Source organism: Procambarus clarkii, chromosome 44 (assembly GCF_040958095.1).
Source record: "Procambarus clarkii isolate CNS0578487 chromosome 44, FALCON_Pclarkii_2.0, whole genome shotgun sequence".
Lineage (NCBI taxonomy): Eukaryota > Metazoa > Arthropoda > Malacostraca > Decapoda > Cambaridae > Procambarus > Procambarus clarkii.
The window spans coordinates 15325124-15344444 of record NC_091193.1 but is presented as its reverse complement, the minus strand read 5'-3'; the positions used below and the strand labels follow the sequence as shown (position 1 = coordinate 15344444).

Genomic DNA, 19321 nt, shown 5'->3' with positions numbered 1-19321 from the left:
GCATTCCTGCTTCAGTCCGACGGGGTCCAAAAGAGAACAAGGAAAACTTTGCCGTACGACTTTACTGCCTCTGACGTTAAGTAACAATGGAACTTTTTATGAGTGGAAAATAATGGTATTCAACTACACGCACCGTGCGTTGAAGAGGTGTAATTGCGTTAATTGACGTTACGTGACACATATTATATTAATATAAATTAAGTATTTGAAAGAAATATAGAGGGTCAGATTACACTGCTTACTTAGAGGATCCAATACTTATAACTTTTATACTTATAGATGGCCGCTGCAGCCATTCAAGGTATATCATAAACTTATGGCGCAAGTTCTTACAAATTAGGTTTCTGTATTTCGTATTCCACTTAAATTCCAAATTAATAATTAAAAATATGTTAACACTTTGTCTTGTTTTAATAGATTTAGCATTATAGTAAATAGAGAATTTGATTTAATTCCTCGTGTTTTGCTCCTTGGACTGTGTCCGTGGAGACGACAGCTGGCAGCCCTGCAAGATGCACGAGGCCACAGAGCATACAAATTGCATTTTCATGGAGAATACTGTCAAACACGCAGTGATTCACGCAGGTGCGGCAGGTTACGGCCTCGGTGTACAACCATAGATCCTCGGTTCGATCCTCGCTGGACAAGCGTTTAGGCAACGTTTCCTTTCATCAGATGACTTTGTTCACTTAGTAAAGTACATGAGAGTTAGACGAGCTGTAGTAGGGTGGATCCTGGGGATGGCTCATTTTTTGTCATAGTAGATATGATAGAGAACATAGGTCGATAATCAGTACATTAGACTTCCGACGGTTAGAAGGGCATGTCCAAGAGCTAGCAAGTCGATCCTGCAGGGAGCATTAGGAACACACACACACACACACACACACACACACACACGTCATTACTCATCTGGTTGTGTGAGCGGGAGGCTGGCTCTGGTCAATTAATCAGGTGTACAGAGTGAGGTCAAATATTATAAAATTCATATTCAGGATATCATATATATTTAAAATCTCAAAGTGGCTCATTTTAGGTAGAGGTTAACACTTACGGGAACTTGTGACACACGCACGCACTCACGCCCAAGTACGTGCACACAAACATTCAGTCAGGGAAGAAAAGATTAACACCCTTTGTGGAAAGGGGATAAGACCTCACTATACTCCACCTCCTCTCTTTCCCCCATCTGACCTGGTCGCCATCTCCGCCCCCCCCCACCCCCCAGTCCCCCGCATCCCCCTTACACACACTCTCCCCCTCTCTCTCTCACCCCTCCCCACTCTCTCCCTCCCTTCCTCTCTCTCTCTCTCTCTCTCTCTCTCTCTCTCTCTCTCTCTCTCTCTCTCTCTCTCTCTCTCTCTCTCTCTCTCTCTCTCGCTCTCTCTCTCTCTCTCTCTCTCTCTCTCTCTCTCTCTCTCTCTCTCTCTCCCCCCCCACTCTGCCCTTCTGACAAATCCTATCATGGCACAACTAGGAACAGGGTCAAGCATGACAGCCAGAGGTAACAGGGGAACAGGGAAAAGTCCAGGTGACGAAATGAAGGAAATGTTCGCCCATTTTCTGGAGGGCATCAAGAGTGAGATGCAAGAAATGAAGAATGAAATAAGCAACCTAAAAAGAGAGCTGACAGCAGCAAAGGAGGAGATTAGAGCCCTCAAAGAGAACAGTATCAATGCTGAGACTCAGATAACCATCCAGGGAGAAGGTGGTAATAGTATTTTGGAAGAAAATGCCACAATAAAAGCAACATTTGCAGAAATGCTAAAAAACTACAACTCTGAAGTAATATCTGCAGTGATGGAGGTAGCCATGAAAGCAGCCACCTCACAGGAAGCGGCACGTTCCACTAGCCAGCTGCTAGAAAGGGAAAGATCAGTGGTAGCTGTGGGTATTAAAGAGCAGGAAGACTCTAATAGGAAAGAATGGAATGATAAGGACAAAGCGGCAGTGAATGAAATACTGAAGGCACTAGACATGGAAGGGGCTGAACATATAGCATTGAGAAGGCTTTCAGGCTAGACTGGTACAAAAAAGACCGAGACCGTGTGTTAAAGATAGTGTTTGCAAGCGAGAACACAAAGGAGATGATTCTAACAAAGAAAAGCCACCTGCAACATATGGGAGAATTAAAAAAAGTATTCCTCCTGAGGGACATGATGAGAGAGGAGAAGGCCATGACAGCAGAAGCAAGGAAGAAGCATAGGGCGAGAGGGGAAAACCAGGAAATCACAGCTCCCAACACATCATCCCCAGAGGCGAGGGGGGGAACCCACAACCAGCTACCCAGTAACACCAGCGGGGAGGGCAACCCCACCACCCTCCTCTGCATAGAAACCCCCCTACCCCAAACCCTCCCTGCCCCCAGTCAAATACTCAGCCAAATCTCCCTCCCCCCACACCCAATCCCCACCCTTCTACCCCTCCCCTCCTCCCGCCGAGTCCCCCTCCGCCCCTTTCCTTCCTGTCCTCCCTCCCCTTTCACCCCATACCCTCCCTGTCCCTCCCCTTTCACCCCATACCCTCCCTGTCCCTCCCCCTTCACTTGACCCCCCACCCCTCATCCCAGTATCCTCTGCGACCCTGTTATCCACCTCACAAATCCTCACACCCATGGAACAGCTTCCCCCACCAGCAGAACACTCACCAAGAAGGCGATTTGAGAAGGGACAGAAGAAAGTGAGCCTCAAGGCAATGTACACAAACATAGATGGAATTACAAACAAAGCAAATGAACTTGGAGAATGGGTACTAGAGGAAAACCCAGACATAATAGCGTTCACAGAAACAAAGCTAACGAAAACCATAACAAATGCAGTGTTCCCACAGGACTATTATGTTATGAGGAAAGAGAGAGAAGGAAGAGGTGGTGGTGGTGTAGCTCTGCTGGTAAGAAAAGGTTGGGATTTTGAGGAGATGGTTGTTCAGGGATGTGAAGGTTTCAGTGACTTCATAACAGGCACAATAACAACTGGAGGGCAAAAAATTATAGTCGTAGTCATATATAATCTACCACCAAATGACAGAAGATCCAGACAGGAATATAATTGAAACAACATGGCCACGATTAACATAATAGAGAGAGCAGCTTCGGTTGCTAGCAGGAATGGATTTGGACTACTAATCATGGGAGACTTCAACCATGGGAAGATAGATTGGGAGAACAGAGACCCGCATGGAGGACCAGAAACATGGAGAGCTAAGCTGGACGTGGCAACAAGAAACTTTCTAAGCCAGCACATCAAGGAACCAACAAGAATGAGAGAAGATGAACCAGCAATGCTTGAGTTGATATTTACCCTAAATGAGTGGGATATAAGGGAAGTCAAGATGGAAGCACCCTTGGGAATGAGTGATCACAGTGTATTGAACTTTGAGTACCTGGTAGAGCTAGGAATTATCTCCCCCAAAAAAGAACTAGGAAACAAAAGACTGGCATACCGAAAGGGATATTATGAGGAGATGAGAAGCTTCCTAAGGAAAATACCTTGGGACACAGACCTCAGAGCTAAGTCTGTACAAGATATGATGGACTATGTCACCCAAAGGTGTCAGGAGGCAGTAAGCAGGTACATCCCGGCCCAAAAGAAAAAATCCGAGAAGCAAAAGAAGAATCCATGGTATAATAGGGCGTATATGAAAGCAAGGAAACTGAACAAAAGGGCGTGGAGGAACTTCCGGAATAACAGACACCAGAAAACAGAGAGAGATACCAGAGAACCAGGAATAAGTATGTCAGGGTGAGAAGAGAAGCAGAGAAAAGTTATGAAAATGATATAGCAAACAAAGCCAAGACCGAACCAAAGCTACTCCACAGTCACATCAGAAGGAAAACAACAGTGAAAGAACAGGTAGTGAAACTTAGAACAGGCGAGGACAGGTATACAGAGAATGACAAAGAGGTGTGTGAAGAACTCAACAAGAGGTTCCAGGTCTTCACAACAGAACAAGGTGAGGTCATTGTGCTAGGAGAAAGGGAAGTAAACCAGGCGGGCTTGGAAGGGTTTGAAATTACGAGAGAGGAGGTCAAGAGACACTTGCTGGATCTGGATGTTAGAAAGGCTGTTGGTCCAGACGGGATCTCGCCATGGGTACTGAAAGAGTGTGCAGAGGCACTTTGCTTGCCACTCTCCATAGTGTATAGTAAGTCACTAGAGACGGGAGACCTACCAGAAATATGGAAGACGGCGAATGTGGACCCAATATACAAAAAGGGCGACAGGCAAGAGGCACTGAACTACAGGCCAATGTCCTTTACTTGTATATCATGCAAGGTGATGGAGAAGATCGTGAGAAAAAACCCGGTATCACATCTGGAGAGAAGGGACTTCGTGACAAATCGCCAACATGGGTTCAGGGAGGGTAAATCTTGCCTGACTGGCTTAATAGAATTCTACGAATAGGTGACAAAGATTATGCAAGAAAGAGAGGGCTGGGCGGACTGCATTTTCTTGGATTGTCGGAAAGCCATTGACACAGTACCGCATAAGAGGCTGGTACATAAGCTGGAGAGACAGGCAGGTGTAGCTGGTAAGGTGCTCCAGTGGATAAGGGAGTACCTAAGCAATAGGAAGCAGAGAGTTACGGTGAGGGGTGAGACCTCCGATTGGCGTGAATTCACCAGTGGACTCCCACAGGGCTCTGTACTCGGTCCTATCTTGTTTCTGATATATGTAAATGATCTCCCGGAGGGGTATAGATTCATTTCTCTCAATGTTTGCGGACGATGCCAAAATTATGAGAAGGATTAAGACAGAAGAGGAGGACTGCTTGAGGCTTCAAGAAGACCTAGACAAGCTGAAGGAATAGTCGAACAAATGGTTGTTAGAGTTTAACCCAACCAAATGTAATGTAATGAAGATAGTTGTAGGGAGCAGGAGGCCAGATACAAGGTATCATCTGGGAGAGGAAATTCTTCAGGAGTCAGAGAAGGAAAAAAACTTGGGGGTTGATATCACGCCAGACCTGTCTCCTGTAACCCATATCAAGAGGATAACATCAGCAGCATATGCCAGGCTGGCCAACATAAGAACGGCATTCAGAAACTTGTGTAATGAATCATTCAGAACTTTGTATACCACATATGTCAGGCCAATCCTGGAGAATGCAGCCCCAGCATGGAGTCTATATCTAGTCAAGGATAAGACTAAACTGGAAAAGGTTCAAAGGTTTGCCACCAGACTAGTACCCGAGCTGAGAGGTATGAGCTACGAGGAGAGACTACGGGAATTAAACCTCACTTCGCTGGAAGGCAGAAGAGTTAAGGGGGACATGATCACCACATTCAAGATTCTGAAGGGAATTGATAGGGTAGATAAAGACAGGCTATTTAACACAAGGGGCACACGCACAGGGGGACACAGGTGGAAACTGAGTGCCCAAATGAGCCACAGAGATATTAGAAAGAACTTTTTTAGTGTCAGAGTGGTTGACAAATGGAATGCATTAGGAAGTGATGTGGTGGAGGCTGACTCCATACACAGTTTCAAGTGTAGATATGATAGAGCCCAATAGGCTCAGGAATCTGTACACCTGTTGATTGACGGTTGAGAGGCGGGACCAAAGAGCCAGAGCTCAACCCCCGCAAACGCAACTAGGTGAGCACACACACACACACACACACACACACACACACACACACACACACACACACACACACACACACACACACACACACACACACACACACACACACACACACTGGATGACATTAGTCACTGTAGAGGCAAACAGAAAACACCTCGAGGAACTTGATGTGTTAAAATTAAGTGGACCAGACTTACTATCACCGAGGCAGTTGAAGGAGGCTGCAGGGGAAGTTTTTCACCCACTATCGAAAATGTTCAACAAAACGCAAAAAAATTGGAACTCTTCTTCCAAAATTCAGAAAAAAATGAAGACGTAGTCCCCAATATTCAAAACGGTGGAAATACATGTGGCACTAAATTACAGACCAGTGTCACTGACGTGTGTTACAGTGTAAAGTGCCGGAGAAAATAGTCAGGCGGGGAATAATGGAGCACCTGGAAAGGACAGACGTTGTAATGAAAGGTCAGTAAGGATTTAAAAGAGTAAAGCCGTGCTTCGCAAACTTGATCGAGTTCTATAACAAGATTACTAAAACAAGACCGGGAAACAGAAGGCTTGGTAAACTTATTTTCCTATATTGTCAACAGTACTCTGGTCAAGAGTACCCACACTGGCCAAGAGTACCCACACTGGACAATGATATCCTCACTGGTTAACAGTCGTCACAATTTCGTTATTTAGCACAGTGATTTAGAATGTTTTTTTTTAGGGACAGATCTGAGCGAGCCCTGAACCTCTGGCTGGCCCAAAAGTGTTAGTCATATCAGTCATATTTAGACGGTGGATTAGTGTTTGTGACTCATATGTTGGCTTCGGTAAGGTTGTGCCCAACGTGTTTTAAAACTTCTGCGTTGTTGACTCTCAGTGGTTTACAAACCAAGTTACAAACTTGGTTTGTAACTAGGCACCATTCCTTCCCTCTGCCCTAGCCTAGCTCCTTGGCCTCATATCCCTTGCAACGGCTATGCAGTTGTACCGGCTTAGCGCTTTCTCTTCATAATTAATTTTCATCGTTAGATACTGTTCCAGTGGTTTGCTTGGTATTTTCTCTAATTTATCCTAACTATATTGATTGCTTGTATGGCTCGTCCATATTATGACATGTATATGCTGCTTTAGTTCATTCCATTTTCACACTATTTTTCTGAAGGAAAACTTTCTTATATCTCTATGGATCATCTGTTTCTCGAGCTTCCACCCATGCATCTTGTTCTATTGGTATTTATTGTGAACATTTCCTCTTTTTTTTCTTCACTTTCAATCCCCCTTAAGGATTTTATATATCTTTATCAGGTCTCCCCTCTTCTCCTCTTTTTCAAGCATCGACAGGTCTAGGTCTTTCAGTTTTTCTTCACTCTCTTTTCCAGGCAATTCCGGGAACAGCTTTGTTGCAAACTTCTGAATCTTTTAGAGTTTCCTAATGTGTTTTTTAGATGGGGAGTTCCACGATGGAGCGGCATACTCTAAAACTGGTCTCACGTACGCGGTATACAATGATCTAAATGCTTTTTTATGTTCCAGTATGATGTTTAGTTTTACTAGTGTAGAATATTCTGCTGATGTTATCCTATATATATGTACCTCCGAAGATAGGTTTGGTGTTATGTCCATTCCAAGGTCTTTTTCTCTAGTCGTTACAATGTGGTAATTTCCCTTCATCGTGAATCATTCTTTTGGTCTGTCACCAGTTCATATTTCCATCTCCTTACACTTGCTGGTGTTGAGATCCAGAAGCCATTTTTTGCAATCCCCATCTGCCTCAACTCTTTTTCATTAATTTTGCAAACCTCGACATATATGACTCAACTCCTGTAAACATAACATTATTATGTTTACAGGAGGTCATTAACCTCCTGTAAACATAATAATGTTATGCTTACATTATGGCCATTAACATAAATGAAAAGTATGGGCCTTAGTATCAATGAACAAATCCACAGGAGCCACCCGTATGCTTAGTACCGATCCGTGAGGTACTTCACTTTTTACCCTGCGCCAGTCCGAATTCTTGCCTCTCACTGTGACTCTTGACTCCTGCCTGTTAGGTATTTCCTGACCCATGTCAGTGCTCTTCCACTTCGGCTTGTCTCTCAAGTTTTTGTATTAATCTCTTGTGAGGTATTCTGTCTGTCTTTTTTGGCAGTAAGAAAATATACAATCTGCCCAACCATGTCTATCCTGCCTTATTTCCGTTACTTTTCCAGTAAACTTCAGTAGGTTTGTTAGTAATGGTTTCCCCTAGCCCTAAAGCCATGTTGATGATTGTTTACAAATCTAATTCAATCTGTGTTATTGATCTTATTATTCCATTGAGTATTTTGCTACGGATGTTTGTCAATTATACTGGTCTGTAGTTAACCTTTTTTGTAGTCTCATTTCTGTCTCCTTTTTCTAGCAGCTGGGCAATCCTGCCTTTGTAATTACATCATTAAAGATCAATGCTTGAGGTATGCTAAGGGCCTATGCCACTTATTTTAACATGCATGGTAATACACGATTTTGTTCAAGAGCTTGACAATCATCTAGTAATCCTAGTTGTTTTCTTACGTCCTGTGCTGTTACTTCAATATTTATCAGTCTCTCATGTACGTTTATTTCCTTCTTTTTCTCTCTTCCATCACTGAGAGCTGTTCTGGCTGTGCCTAATGGACAGTCTGTATATTATAATGCATCGTCAATGTCACACTCTGAAACTGCCATTAGATAAGTCGCTTAATAATGGGAAGGATAAGTGTTAGTTTTATTGAGTTTAAGAACTCCAATTATGTTTACGATACCCGATGAAATTTCGTCAGCGGGTGCCTTGTAGAAGACATTCACAAATATTGACACTTATAGTTGTGCAGAAGGAAATAGACCTACGTGCAATTTCACTTGCAGGTCTATTTCCACAGGAGGTCCCTATACAATAAAGACTGTCCTGTGGAGGTCCACAATAGGTTTACTTGCCGAGCCAGAAACTTGCCAAGCCAGAAACATATTCCTTAAAGATTTAAGATGAAATTTCAATTATCATGTTTGATGTTGTATGGACGGACAGCATTTGAATAAAGTAGACAGCCAGTGCACGTCTTGTAAGATGTAATGCAAGAGTGTTAGAGAATTGATAAATAAGTATATAAAACAAGATTCAGGTCAGATTCAAGACAGGACAGTTTCATGGTATTAATTTATATTTGGGAATTATTTATCTTAGAACTAAACAATATCAAATAATATGTAAATTACAATTCTTGAAAACTATTAGTTTTAAAGTTGCAAATTCTTCACGTCTTCAGTGGTAGGAAGATGGCAGTAATTATCACCATCTTAGAATTATTTTTAGGCTAATAATGACTTCAAAATAATTATAGGTTTTATTTATTTTAAAATTAAACATATTAGTTTTCAACCCTCTACCCATGTACCTAAATGTGTTAATTAAAATATTCTGCTCAGGTTCTGTTGCTTTAAATGTCATACAATATCAGTGACTAGCATCCCCTTCATTCAATACGTCATTCAACCCTTTTACATGATGTATACACATTAATCTTTTCCTACCACCACCACCACCATCACCACCTATACCACCGCTACTATCACCACCACCAGCACCACCACCGCTACCATCACCACCACTACCACCACCACCACCGCTACCATCACCACCACTACCACCACCGCTACCATCATCATCACCACCACCACCACCCCCCCTGTCATTACAGAAACGCTGTAATCATCGCTCCCTCTGTAGGCTACTCATTACGCCACTCTCCTCGTGTAATAATACTTGATGACCTCGAAACACCTGCCTTTATCGGCAACGATCAAAACATATATAGTTTACAATATGATGAACAAGCTGAACTAAGGGGTATGTGTCCCCTGCATTAAGTTAATTATTGCAATAAAGACACACACATTATATATATATATATATATATATATATATATATATATATATATATATATATATATATATATATATATATATATATATATATGTCGTACCTAGTAGCCAGAACGTACTTCTCAGCCTACTATGCAAGGCCCGATTTTCCTAATAAGCCTAGTTTTCCTGAATTAATATATTTTCTCTAATTTTTTTGTTATGAAATGGTAAAGTTAACCATTTCATTATGAATGAGGTCAATTTTTTTTATTGGAGTTAAAATTAACGTAGATATATGACCGTACCTAACCAACCCTACCTAACCTAACCTAACCTATCTTTATAGGTTAGGTTGGGTTAGGTAGCCGAAAATGTTAGGTTAGGTTAGGTTAGGTAGGTTAGGTAGTCGAAAAACAATTAATTCATGAAAACTTGGCTTATTAGGCAAATCGGGCCTTGCATAGTAGGCTGAGAAGTGCGTTCTGGCTACTAGGTACGACATATATATATATATATATATATATATATATATATATATATATATATATATATATATATATATATATATATATATATATAATGTGTGTGTCTTTATTGCAATAATTAACTTAATGTAGGGGGACACATACCCCTTAGTTCAGCTTGTTCATCATATTGCAAACTATATATGTTTTGATATATATATATATATATATATATATATATATATATATATATATATATATATATATATATATATATATATATATATATATATATATATATATATATATTGGTAACATGGGAGTCTTGGGGTCTAATCACTTTCATAGCCTCATGTATAATAATATTATATCTCTTACCTCATTTTGTTCGTAAACTGTCGTGTATTCTGTGAAGGAATAGGGTGGATTAGGTACTATATTGGTACTTTCCTATAATAAAAACAAATACTAGTAAACCTTACAGTACTGCATCTCTTATTTGTTCTGTTAGAGCGAGTGCATGGAGAGTGGGGGGGGGGGAGAATGTTCTATTTCTAGTTAGATAAGATAATGTTTATTCGGGTATAAAAGGTCATACATTCAAAACGAGTTACAAACATATGTTGGACTTCTAGATAGAGCTAGTACAGACCATGCCTAAAGCCACTAATACGCACAGCATTTCGGGCTTCGCTATTTTGCGTGTCATTTATTGCGAGCGATTTTGGGAATTTTTATCCTATCCTTTTAGTTTTCTATCCTAACTTCTTTTATAATGAAAGATTTGTGGATTACGGTTAATGTTCTTCGTTCTTCAACAGACATTAAAGTATATGCTGATCTCTTCCCTGACTTGCAGATCACATTCGTACATTCTTTCAGTTACAGCAGGAAGAACAGGTACCCATTTGTGTACAATTTAGGCACGAGTGTGTGTAAACACACTCTCACTCGCCCGCCGCTAGTCTTGGGATCTGGCCTTATCACACCTTCCACAGGATGCAATCTTTCGTGGAACTTACGATACAGTATCAGCCCACTTCCAGAAGCTTACGATATAACGTCAGCGCAGTGCCAGGAGCTTACGTTACAGCGTCAACACAGTGCCAGCAGCTTACGTTACAGCGTCAACACAGTGCCAGGAGCTTACGTTACAGCGTCAACACAGTGCCAGGAGCTTACGTTACAGCGTCAACACAGTGCCAGGAGCTTACGTTACAGCGTCAACACAGTGCCTGGAGTTTACGACACAGCGTCAACACAGTGCCAGGAGCTTACGTTACAGCGTCAACACAGTGCCAAGAGCTTACGTTACAGCGTCAACACAGTGCCAGGAGCTTACGTTACAACGTCAACACAGTGCCAGGAGCTTACGTTACAACGTCAACACAGTGCCAGGAGCTTACGTTACAACGTCAACACAGTACCTGGAGCTTACGACACAGCGTCAACACAGTCAACATCGTCATTGTCAGGAATATCCCTGCAAAAAACAGTAGCGCGCCAAGCAGCAGAGTCCCTTCAATAACACGAGCTGGTGAATAACAACAAAATTTCACGAGTGAATTTCAACTCGTGTAATGCTCTCGACGACTATTAAGCAATGTGACGTAAGGCAGACTATAGCGTAGTGGAGTTTACCCACCTGCTTCTCAGTGTATACCTATCATGTAAACCGCCGGGTTAACATGAAGACGGAAGAGGCTACCCCTATGGTCCCAGTATCCAAAAGCAACGCCAATTCATCGACGAATCAATGTAATCACCGTCGATTCAACTTCGAACCAACGCCACTCCTGGATATTGCTCCCATTGGTTAGTGTTGCTATTATAGGATTAACATACATATATATATATATATATATATATATATATATATATATATATATATATATATATATATATATACCTATTGTATTGTCCCTGTGGGAAGCGTGTGTATGTGATGCCAACCGCAGGTTAGGCCACCTTGTACTAACATCAAGAACAATAAACTCGCCTATAGCAACCTCGTGGTCCTCCAGGCGCCGGTGGGGCGGGTGGCTGGCTGGCGGGAAAGTCCAACAGTGACTCTTCTCATCCACTCACGTTCCCCTCTCTACCACCTCCTCCTCCCGTTCCTCTCGTTACCACATGACTGATCCTCACCTGGACCCGCATAACCCATATAAATAGATAATTAATAATACCTATTAAATGCCATGGGACACTGAACCCAGTACGAAGAACCCCCCCCCCCACAATGAATGATAGACTTTCTCACACAGAAAAGCTGAGGGGATGAGCTTGCGTCCCTGTAAAAAGAGAAGACAATGGATGGCATAGGAGTAACCGTGGTTTAAATCCAAGATGCCATAGTAACCTAAGCTCTCCAGCATGAGGCCAGAACACAAGTAGACCAAAAGCACAAAAGAGAGGGAAATTCCAGAGGGCCAGGAATGAGTAGCCCACATCAGCATGAGGACAGTAGCAGAAAGTTCGTTTTAAACGGAGAAAGCAAATTCCTTTAAGAACCTTCCCAAACTGTGTCATCGCCACACCAGATGGAAAGCAACAACAAAGTGATTAGTTATTGAACTAAGAAAAAGGGGAGACACTGTCACATTAAAGATGTGAATGAGAAACTCAAAAGACTAATCCAAGAGGTCTTCACTGTAAAGCAAACAGTTGCTTGAACTGACAAGGATCTGTTAACCAAGCAACACTGAAGAATTTTCTGATTACCTGATATAAGCCACGAGACCAGAGAAGATCCCATTGGGAAACATAAGAGGAGTTAAATCTGTGTTAGGCGCTTAAAAACAGATACAAGAAGTAACTGAAAACAAAGAGAACTGTCAGAAAGCTCTGGAGAGCTATAAGAATTTTGCACCAAGATTGTAACATTTTGTTGAATTTGCTGAATGTCTATTGCAAATTGTCTGTATACCTAGTCATAAAGGTATTTGTATGTACGTCTGGTCACATACTACATTTGTAAAGGAAGAAATGTATATGTTTATCACTCAGAATGTTCGGTAATATGTTTATTGTTTCTGATGTGTCTATATATGTATGAACACGTTGTACTGAACGGGGGTGAGAATATCTTGAGCAACCTCATCCCTTTGTGCTTATTTCACCTCGATATAAACTTATTTCAATTTTAATTTCAATTCAAATCAGAAAGCTGAAAGGTGGCGAATTTTTTGCAAATAAACTGAAATGGGAAACAGAGAGCGCTAAAATACATCCAGTGCTTCTTCCATGCATAGCATTCAGGGCCAGGGAACATATCATAAGAACAAGATAAGAACATCTGGAGAGAAGAGCATACATAAATGAAGCTCCAGCATTGGTTCAGTAACAAGAAAACTTGCATCACAAATCTAAAAACATTCCCTGGCTGCATGTTTTTTAGACCGTCAGACTGGCTTTGACGTGGTAGTTGACCAGACCACACACTAGAAGGCCACTTGACGTGGTATTCCAGAAGAGACCAGTGCTCAAGCTGGTGAAACAGGTGGGAGTCACTGGAAAGATTCTGCTGTGGGTAAGGAAGTACTCAAATAGCAGCAAAGTAAAAAGTGTATACCACATATGTCCGACCTACAGTTATGAAATATACGGCACCCCCATGGAGTCATAGTCTCGTGAAGCACAAAAAACTGGAGAAAATCCAAAGTTATGCCACCAAACTCAGAAGTATAAGTTACGAGGACAAATTAGAGGAACAAAACCTCATTTCACAGGCAGAGAGAAGAACCAGAAGATGCTCGATTACGACATAAATAATACCCGGGGGAGTTAACCGGGAAGACTAGGACAGACAGACTTAAATGGGAGGAACAGGAACACGCAAATGAAAGAGGAACGACGACGAGGGAATAAAGGCGTGGAGGCATCGACGACTTAAAATATTTATTATTTTATTTATATTATTATTATTTATTTATGTATTTTATGTGTTTATTTATTGTCATTTATTTAATAAATTTATTATTTTTAACTTATTTATTGACATGTATGTGTTTATGTCTTTATTTATTTATTATGTATTTATGTGATACAATCTTAAAACTTGTGTATCTGGAACAAATTCATTGAAAGCTTTAAGAGGCAAGACCCAAGACCTAAAGTTCAGCCCATTAAAGCACAGCTAGGTGAGCACAGCTTGGTCAGTACCTGATCACCCTGTAAACCACACCTCAGTTTTGTCCTGATGTAAACTAGGAAATTAAGTTTACGCAATAATTCCACGAAGCAAACACCTCACTTTGGCTACAGCCAAACTCTAATTATTATTTTTATTTTGCTAGTTCTCATAATGTGTTGATAATTTATTATATTATAGAAGTGTATATTATTTACTAATGCTCGATAATTTACTGTATAAATGATAAACGGTACAAGCAAACTAAATAATGGCAACCAGGGAATAATGGGGAAAATTAAAATAAAATAAAGGATTATAATTCCAAGGTTTACATAAAAATATATTAAACTCTTGTTTTCAATTCAAATGGAATTAAATGTTTCAGAAGAGTCTACACAAAAGAGGAGAAAAAAAGATATATACAGCAAGAGGTGTACTCAACTTATCGGTGTATATATATACACCGAGTTTACTTTAGATTATGTTCAAGACGTGTAGTATACATGAACAAATCAACAAGGGCCGTGATGAGGGTTCGAACCTGCGTCCGAGAGGATCCCAGACGCGCCTTAATCGACTGTGCCACGACACATTATTCTTAATTTTCCCCATTAATCGACTGTGCCACGACACAGTCGATTAAGCCGCGTCTGGGATCTTCTTGGACGTAAGTTCGAACTCTCACCCTTGTAGCATATATACTTGCTGGTTGGTCAGTAAGCTATTGTGATGGGCTTAACCAACCCTCCAGCGGGTGATAAACCTTACATTTAACACTAAACCAAAATTTGTGAACACCCCTTGTATGCCACGATGCTGAGATTGGTTTATGGTCATAAACTGCGGAAAACAGCGGTTTACCGACACATGTACTTCCAAACATGGACGAGATTCCTGAATAATTGATAAAATGTCTCAATATCAACGTTCGATAACTTTTTTCTCCCCTTCAATGAAGTGGAAAATAAGCATTGTATTTCTTGAACGAGAATATAGAATATGTTTCGAAAAACAGAGAAATCCTTCTCGTGTTATTTAAAGTCAGCGAGTCTTTCGTGGAACTCATAATTTTAACTAAGAAATCATTGTGGGCACCGACCTGTGAGATTTATATTTATTTAATTTATATGAATTTATATTTACGTTAATTTATATACTTCGATAGCAATTTGTATAATGATAAGTGGACTGTATTTCTGCAATAATCTCACAATCTCACAAATCGATCCTCTACACATTAGGGGGGGTTTATATTTATATGTATGCAGCCAATCAAACTACAGTAACTACATACATTGAAGAGGTTCCTTATCTTATAGTACAGCAGGTTAGTCCACCAGGTATAACTAGGGTGTAGACACCAAATTATCCTCTTTGAGGTAGCTTCCATATCACCCAGTAACTGGTGCACAAATCTTGCATCCTCGTCTTGACCTGTCAAAAGTGCGCTAGCTGTGAAGCCAGATACCTATATATGACAAGTATATCAGAGAAAACAGTACATGGAACATGAAGACCTGGCTTAAATACCTTTAGTTTGAGGCTTCCATGTGATCTAACCGGGTCACCCTATATAATGACATTAATGGCCACTAATGATAAATAATGGGTTTCGGAAAGAACACTTAACTTGATTTGTTGACAGCGTGTTGACAGATGGTACACCTTTGGTATCCATAACACTACGTCCAAGTAAAATTAACAGGAGCCGAATTTGCTCCCGTGTGAGCCTCTGGTCTCGTATAAACAATGGCTGCCCTCCTCCTCCACTCTGACGCCTGGCTTACATTGTCCAGATTTCAGAACGTGATAGAAGGGTCACATTTACTCTACTTTAATATTGATAATTAAGTTAATTTATATAAGATGTTTTTATGATGGTAAAGTCCAAAGACTAATGTATTTAAGAATAATTCCCAGCAGAATAGCTGGTGAATTATAATAGTATGTGGTGATGATATCCCGTTTTCTATAGACGGTAATTCCACTACAAGTTACGTTTTCTATGGGTAACTTGTTTATACAACACAGCTCTTATCTGTCTGTATGATATATTAAATGGTGTCGGATTTTCCGACAATCATGTTGTAGTAATTTTATATGAGGGTATCATCATACGAAGTCAGTTACGTCTTGAAGGACGGTCAAGGTTAGCAAATGTGTGTAGACAAATTGATCTCTAACACAGCGTTGCCGTAAAAGCCTAAGTTTCATCTCCAAGGCACGAGTGCAATGATAAAACTCTCTTGTAGACCAATTTATTACGTCTTTGAACCTTTGTGCTCAGTTAATCAGTATTTTTGTGATATTCACCATTATGGCTAAATCTCTTAACTTATTCCTTATCTTTCAGTTCATGCACATCTGTTAATTTGTTGTTGAAATTATTATTATTTTGTTCTTCGACGATATTCATTAGAACGTTTCCACACATCCCCGAACCTAAGTTATCAAATATCAGTCTCATGTGGCAGTCGGTGTGTAATATGACAATTGGTTCTCATTTTCTCCTAAAAAGAAGAAAATGAGAACCAATTGTCATATCACACACCGATTAGCTCCCAGCTACTTGGAACTTTTTGTTCCAGGTAGCGAATCTACAACAACAAGAACTTCTAAAAAGCAGTGGAAGTGTCTGGAAAAGACTTCATACTGGTATAAAGTCCATTTGTCATTATGACGACATCCGTGACCTTTTCCCGCGTTGAATGTTTTAATGCACAACACTTTAGGAATAATTCAATAGAAATTGTACAATTCATAGCTGGCTTTTACTCGTCCTCTCGAATAGTACAAACGTATAAGGTATAAATCCCACGCCCCCCCTTCCCCCCATTTTGACGTAAAATTCCCTTCATTTTGATGTATAAATCTCCCCCAAAGGCCAAAAACTGATGTACTGAAATTATTGTGGTTCGCAATATTGACGGGATGTCCCGTTTTCTTTTTCATGGGTCTTCGGTTAGGTTAGGTTAGGTTCGGGCAATTTAGTACATCAGTTTAGTGACGTACTGGGAACGCTCCAGGAGGCGGGCTGCACAGCTATACTTGTTTTGCCTTCAATTCAGTAGCCCCTTCCCCACCTCCCTCTCATAGACCCTCCTGCACGCAAGACCCCCATCTTGCGTGCAGCCCCAGCCCCCTGTAAGACCCACATCTTGCGTGCAGCCCCAGCCACACCCCCCCCTCCTACCTTGAGGTGCTTCCGGGGCTCAGCGTCCCCGCGGCCTGGTCGTCGACCAGGCCTCCTGGTTGCTGGACTGATCAACCAGGCTGTTGGACACGGCTGCTCGCAGCCTGACGTACGAATCACAGCCTGGTTGAACAGGTATCCCTCTTGCTATAATTTGCGACGTGTGAGGCAAATATGGAATGAACGTTTCATATATTAGCGTTAAATTCCATCCCGGTGTGTCTGATTACCATTCATATTTTTCGGTCGCTCTTAGGGTAATCTTAGATACCATTTTCAACTCGTGAGCGATCCGCACGACCGGATCGCTCACCTCCAATCCTCCAATATAACCTCCAATCAAAACTTTTACTTTTGAGTTATTGGTGAAGAAACATCAGAAACAGCTGTAAGTGTTCAAGTAGTCTTGAAAGTACTAGCAGAGGAAGTAGATGTAGTCCTTCGTATAGTTTTAGTAGATGTAGAAGATGTATTTATAATAAATGTAGAGATTCGACAGGGGATGAGACAGTAGCAGTAGAATTGGAAGTGAAAGTGTTGTAGAAGATACAGTAACAGTTGATGTAATTATTACAGTCAAAAAGGCCTATTACCTACAAAGCTACAGTACCACTCACAAAGCCGCAGTAACACCCTCGAAGCTACAGTATCACTCACAAAGCCGCAGTAACACCCTCGAAGCTACAGTACGACTCACAAAGCCGCAGTAACACCCTCGAAGCTGCAGTATCACTCACAAAGCCGCAGCAACACCCGGAATTGGTTCCGGAATTGTTCGGACATCAGTTCTGAGTTGTAAGCCGTTTTTCATTCATAACAGAAGGTTTGGCGGGTACATGGAATGGACTTTGACTTTTGTTTATGAGGACGGGCTGTATAAATAATTAACAATTTACTAACGTCTCACAGATGATCACGTTCGAACTTTTCTCGAACAGTGATTCGTTCACGTCCTCTGTTCGAATCGCTTCTCTTTGTATACTTCACCCACGTATTCCAGATACAAATAATTGCCAACAGAACCTAAACCCCTAATCTAACCTATGCCTAACTATACACAAAAGTAAAATATATTTACTTTAATTAGTTTATATTTGAAAAAATGGGTGCACAGTACGTTAAAATTGACGAATGCGTCCTTGGAGTCGACCGCAGCTTGGACGAGCATTGCAGAGGTCGAGTTGAAAACCCTGTAAGTATTTTCCTAAACATGAAATACGGTTCCATGATTAATTAGCGTTTGGTCTACGAAAATACGAGCTGATTTGATTCGAGTTTGTTGACCTCCTGTTATAATTCGCGCGAGTTAAGTGTTGAGCGGACGTTCCAAATATTACCGTCAAATTCCAAGCCAGGAAAACGAATTACATCGCATATTCTTCGTTCGCCCCTTGTGTAATCTAGATTTTTATCGGCCGGGATGCGTGTAGCATAAAAATATACGTGACATTCAGTCCCCCATCCTGTTCTCATCATGTGCCATAACGTACAAAATACAAAATGCTAACCTAATCAGAAACACGAACCCAAGTCATCCACCTAACCTAAACAATATACGCATAGGAAACGTGGATATTTGTGAGCAGCCTCTTTTTATAGTACTTTGAAATTTGTACGTTGGGGACTATAATATACAAAATGAGATGTATTAGCTGAGAATGGCGGGTTGCAGTGCCTCGACTTGGCACTGCAACGTCCTGGAAGGTTGTTCGTGCACTCTTTCACGACTGTATTCCTCAACTACACAGAGTAATTGGAAGAGCAGTCTACTTTATCATAGGCGAGTACATCTAGGAAAGTACTAGATATACAACGCCTACAGCATTTTATAAGCCACCCTCGTCCTACACCTGTCATAGTTGCCCAACACCTGCCATGGTTGTCCAACACTTGTCATAGTTGTAAAATACGTGGCATATTTATTCCGCACTACACTATGTTCCCCCCCAACAGTGGACCATCTGCTGTAGGTGAAACTTGGAGTATCATTGTCAGTATATTCACCCCGGGTGTTCTTGAGGATATCCTCATAATGCTCCCTAAGCTTACCAGTGCAGGCTGGT

The 19321-nt window shown here is 41.1% G+C and overlaps 1 protein-coding gene across 5 annotated transcripts in view; it reads left to right on the top strand.

The window, feature by feature from the left end:
- LOC123745283 (uncharacterized) overlaps nt 1-19321 on the top strand; it is a 54612-nt gene that overhangs the window by 1479 nt on the left and 33812 nt on the right. For 3 of the 5 annotated variants that reach the window (XM_045725665.2, XM_069300660.1, XM_045725663.2), the window contains exon 2: nt 10790-11745. The exons of the other annotated variants lie outside the window; for them this stretch is intronic. In XM_045725665.2, coding sequence (XP_045581621.2) covers nt 11619-11745 — 127 coding nt within the window. In that variant the 5' untranslated portion in view covers nt 10790-11618. The remainder of the gene's footprint in view (nt 1-10789; nt 11746-19321) is intronic. 5 annotated transcript variants of the gene reach the window in all.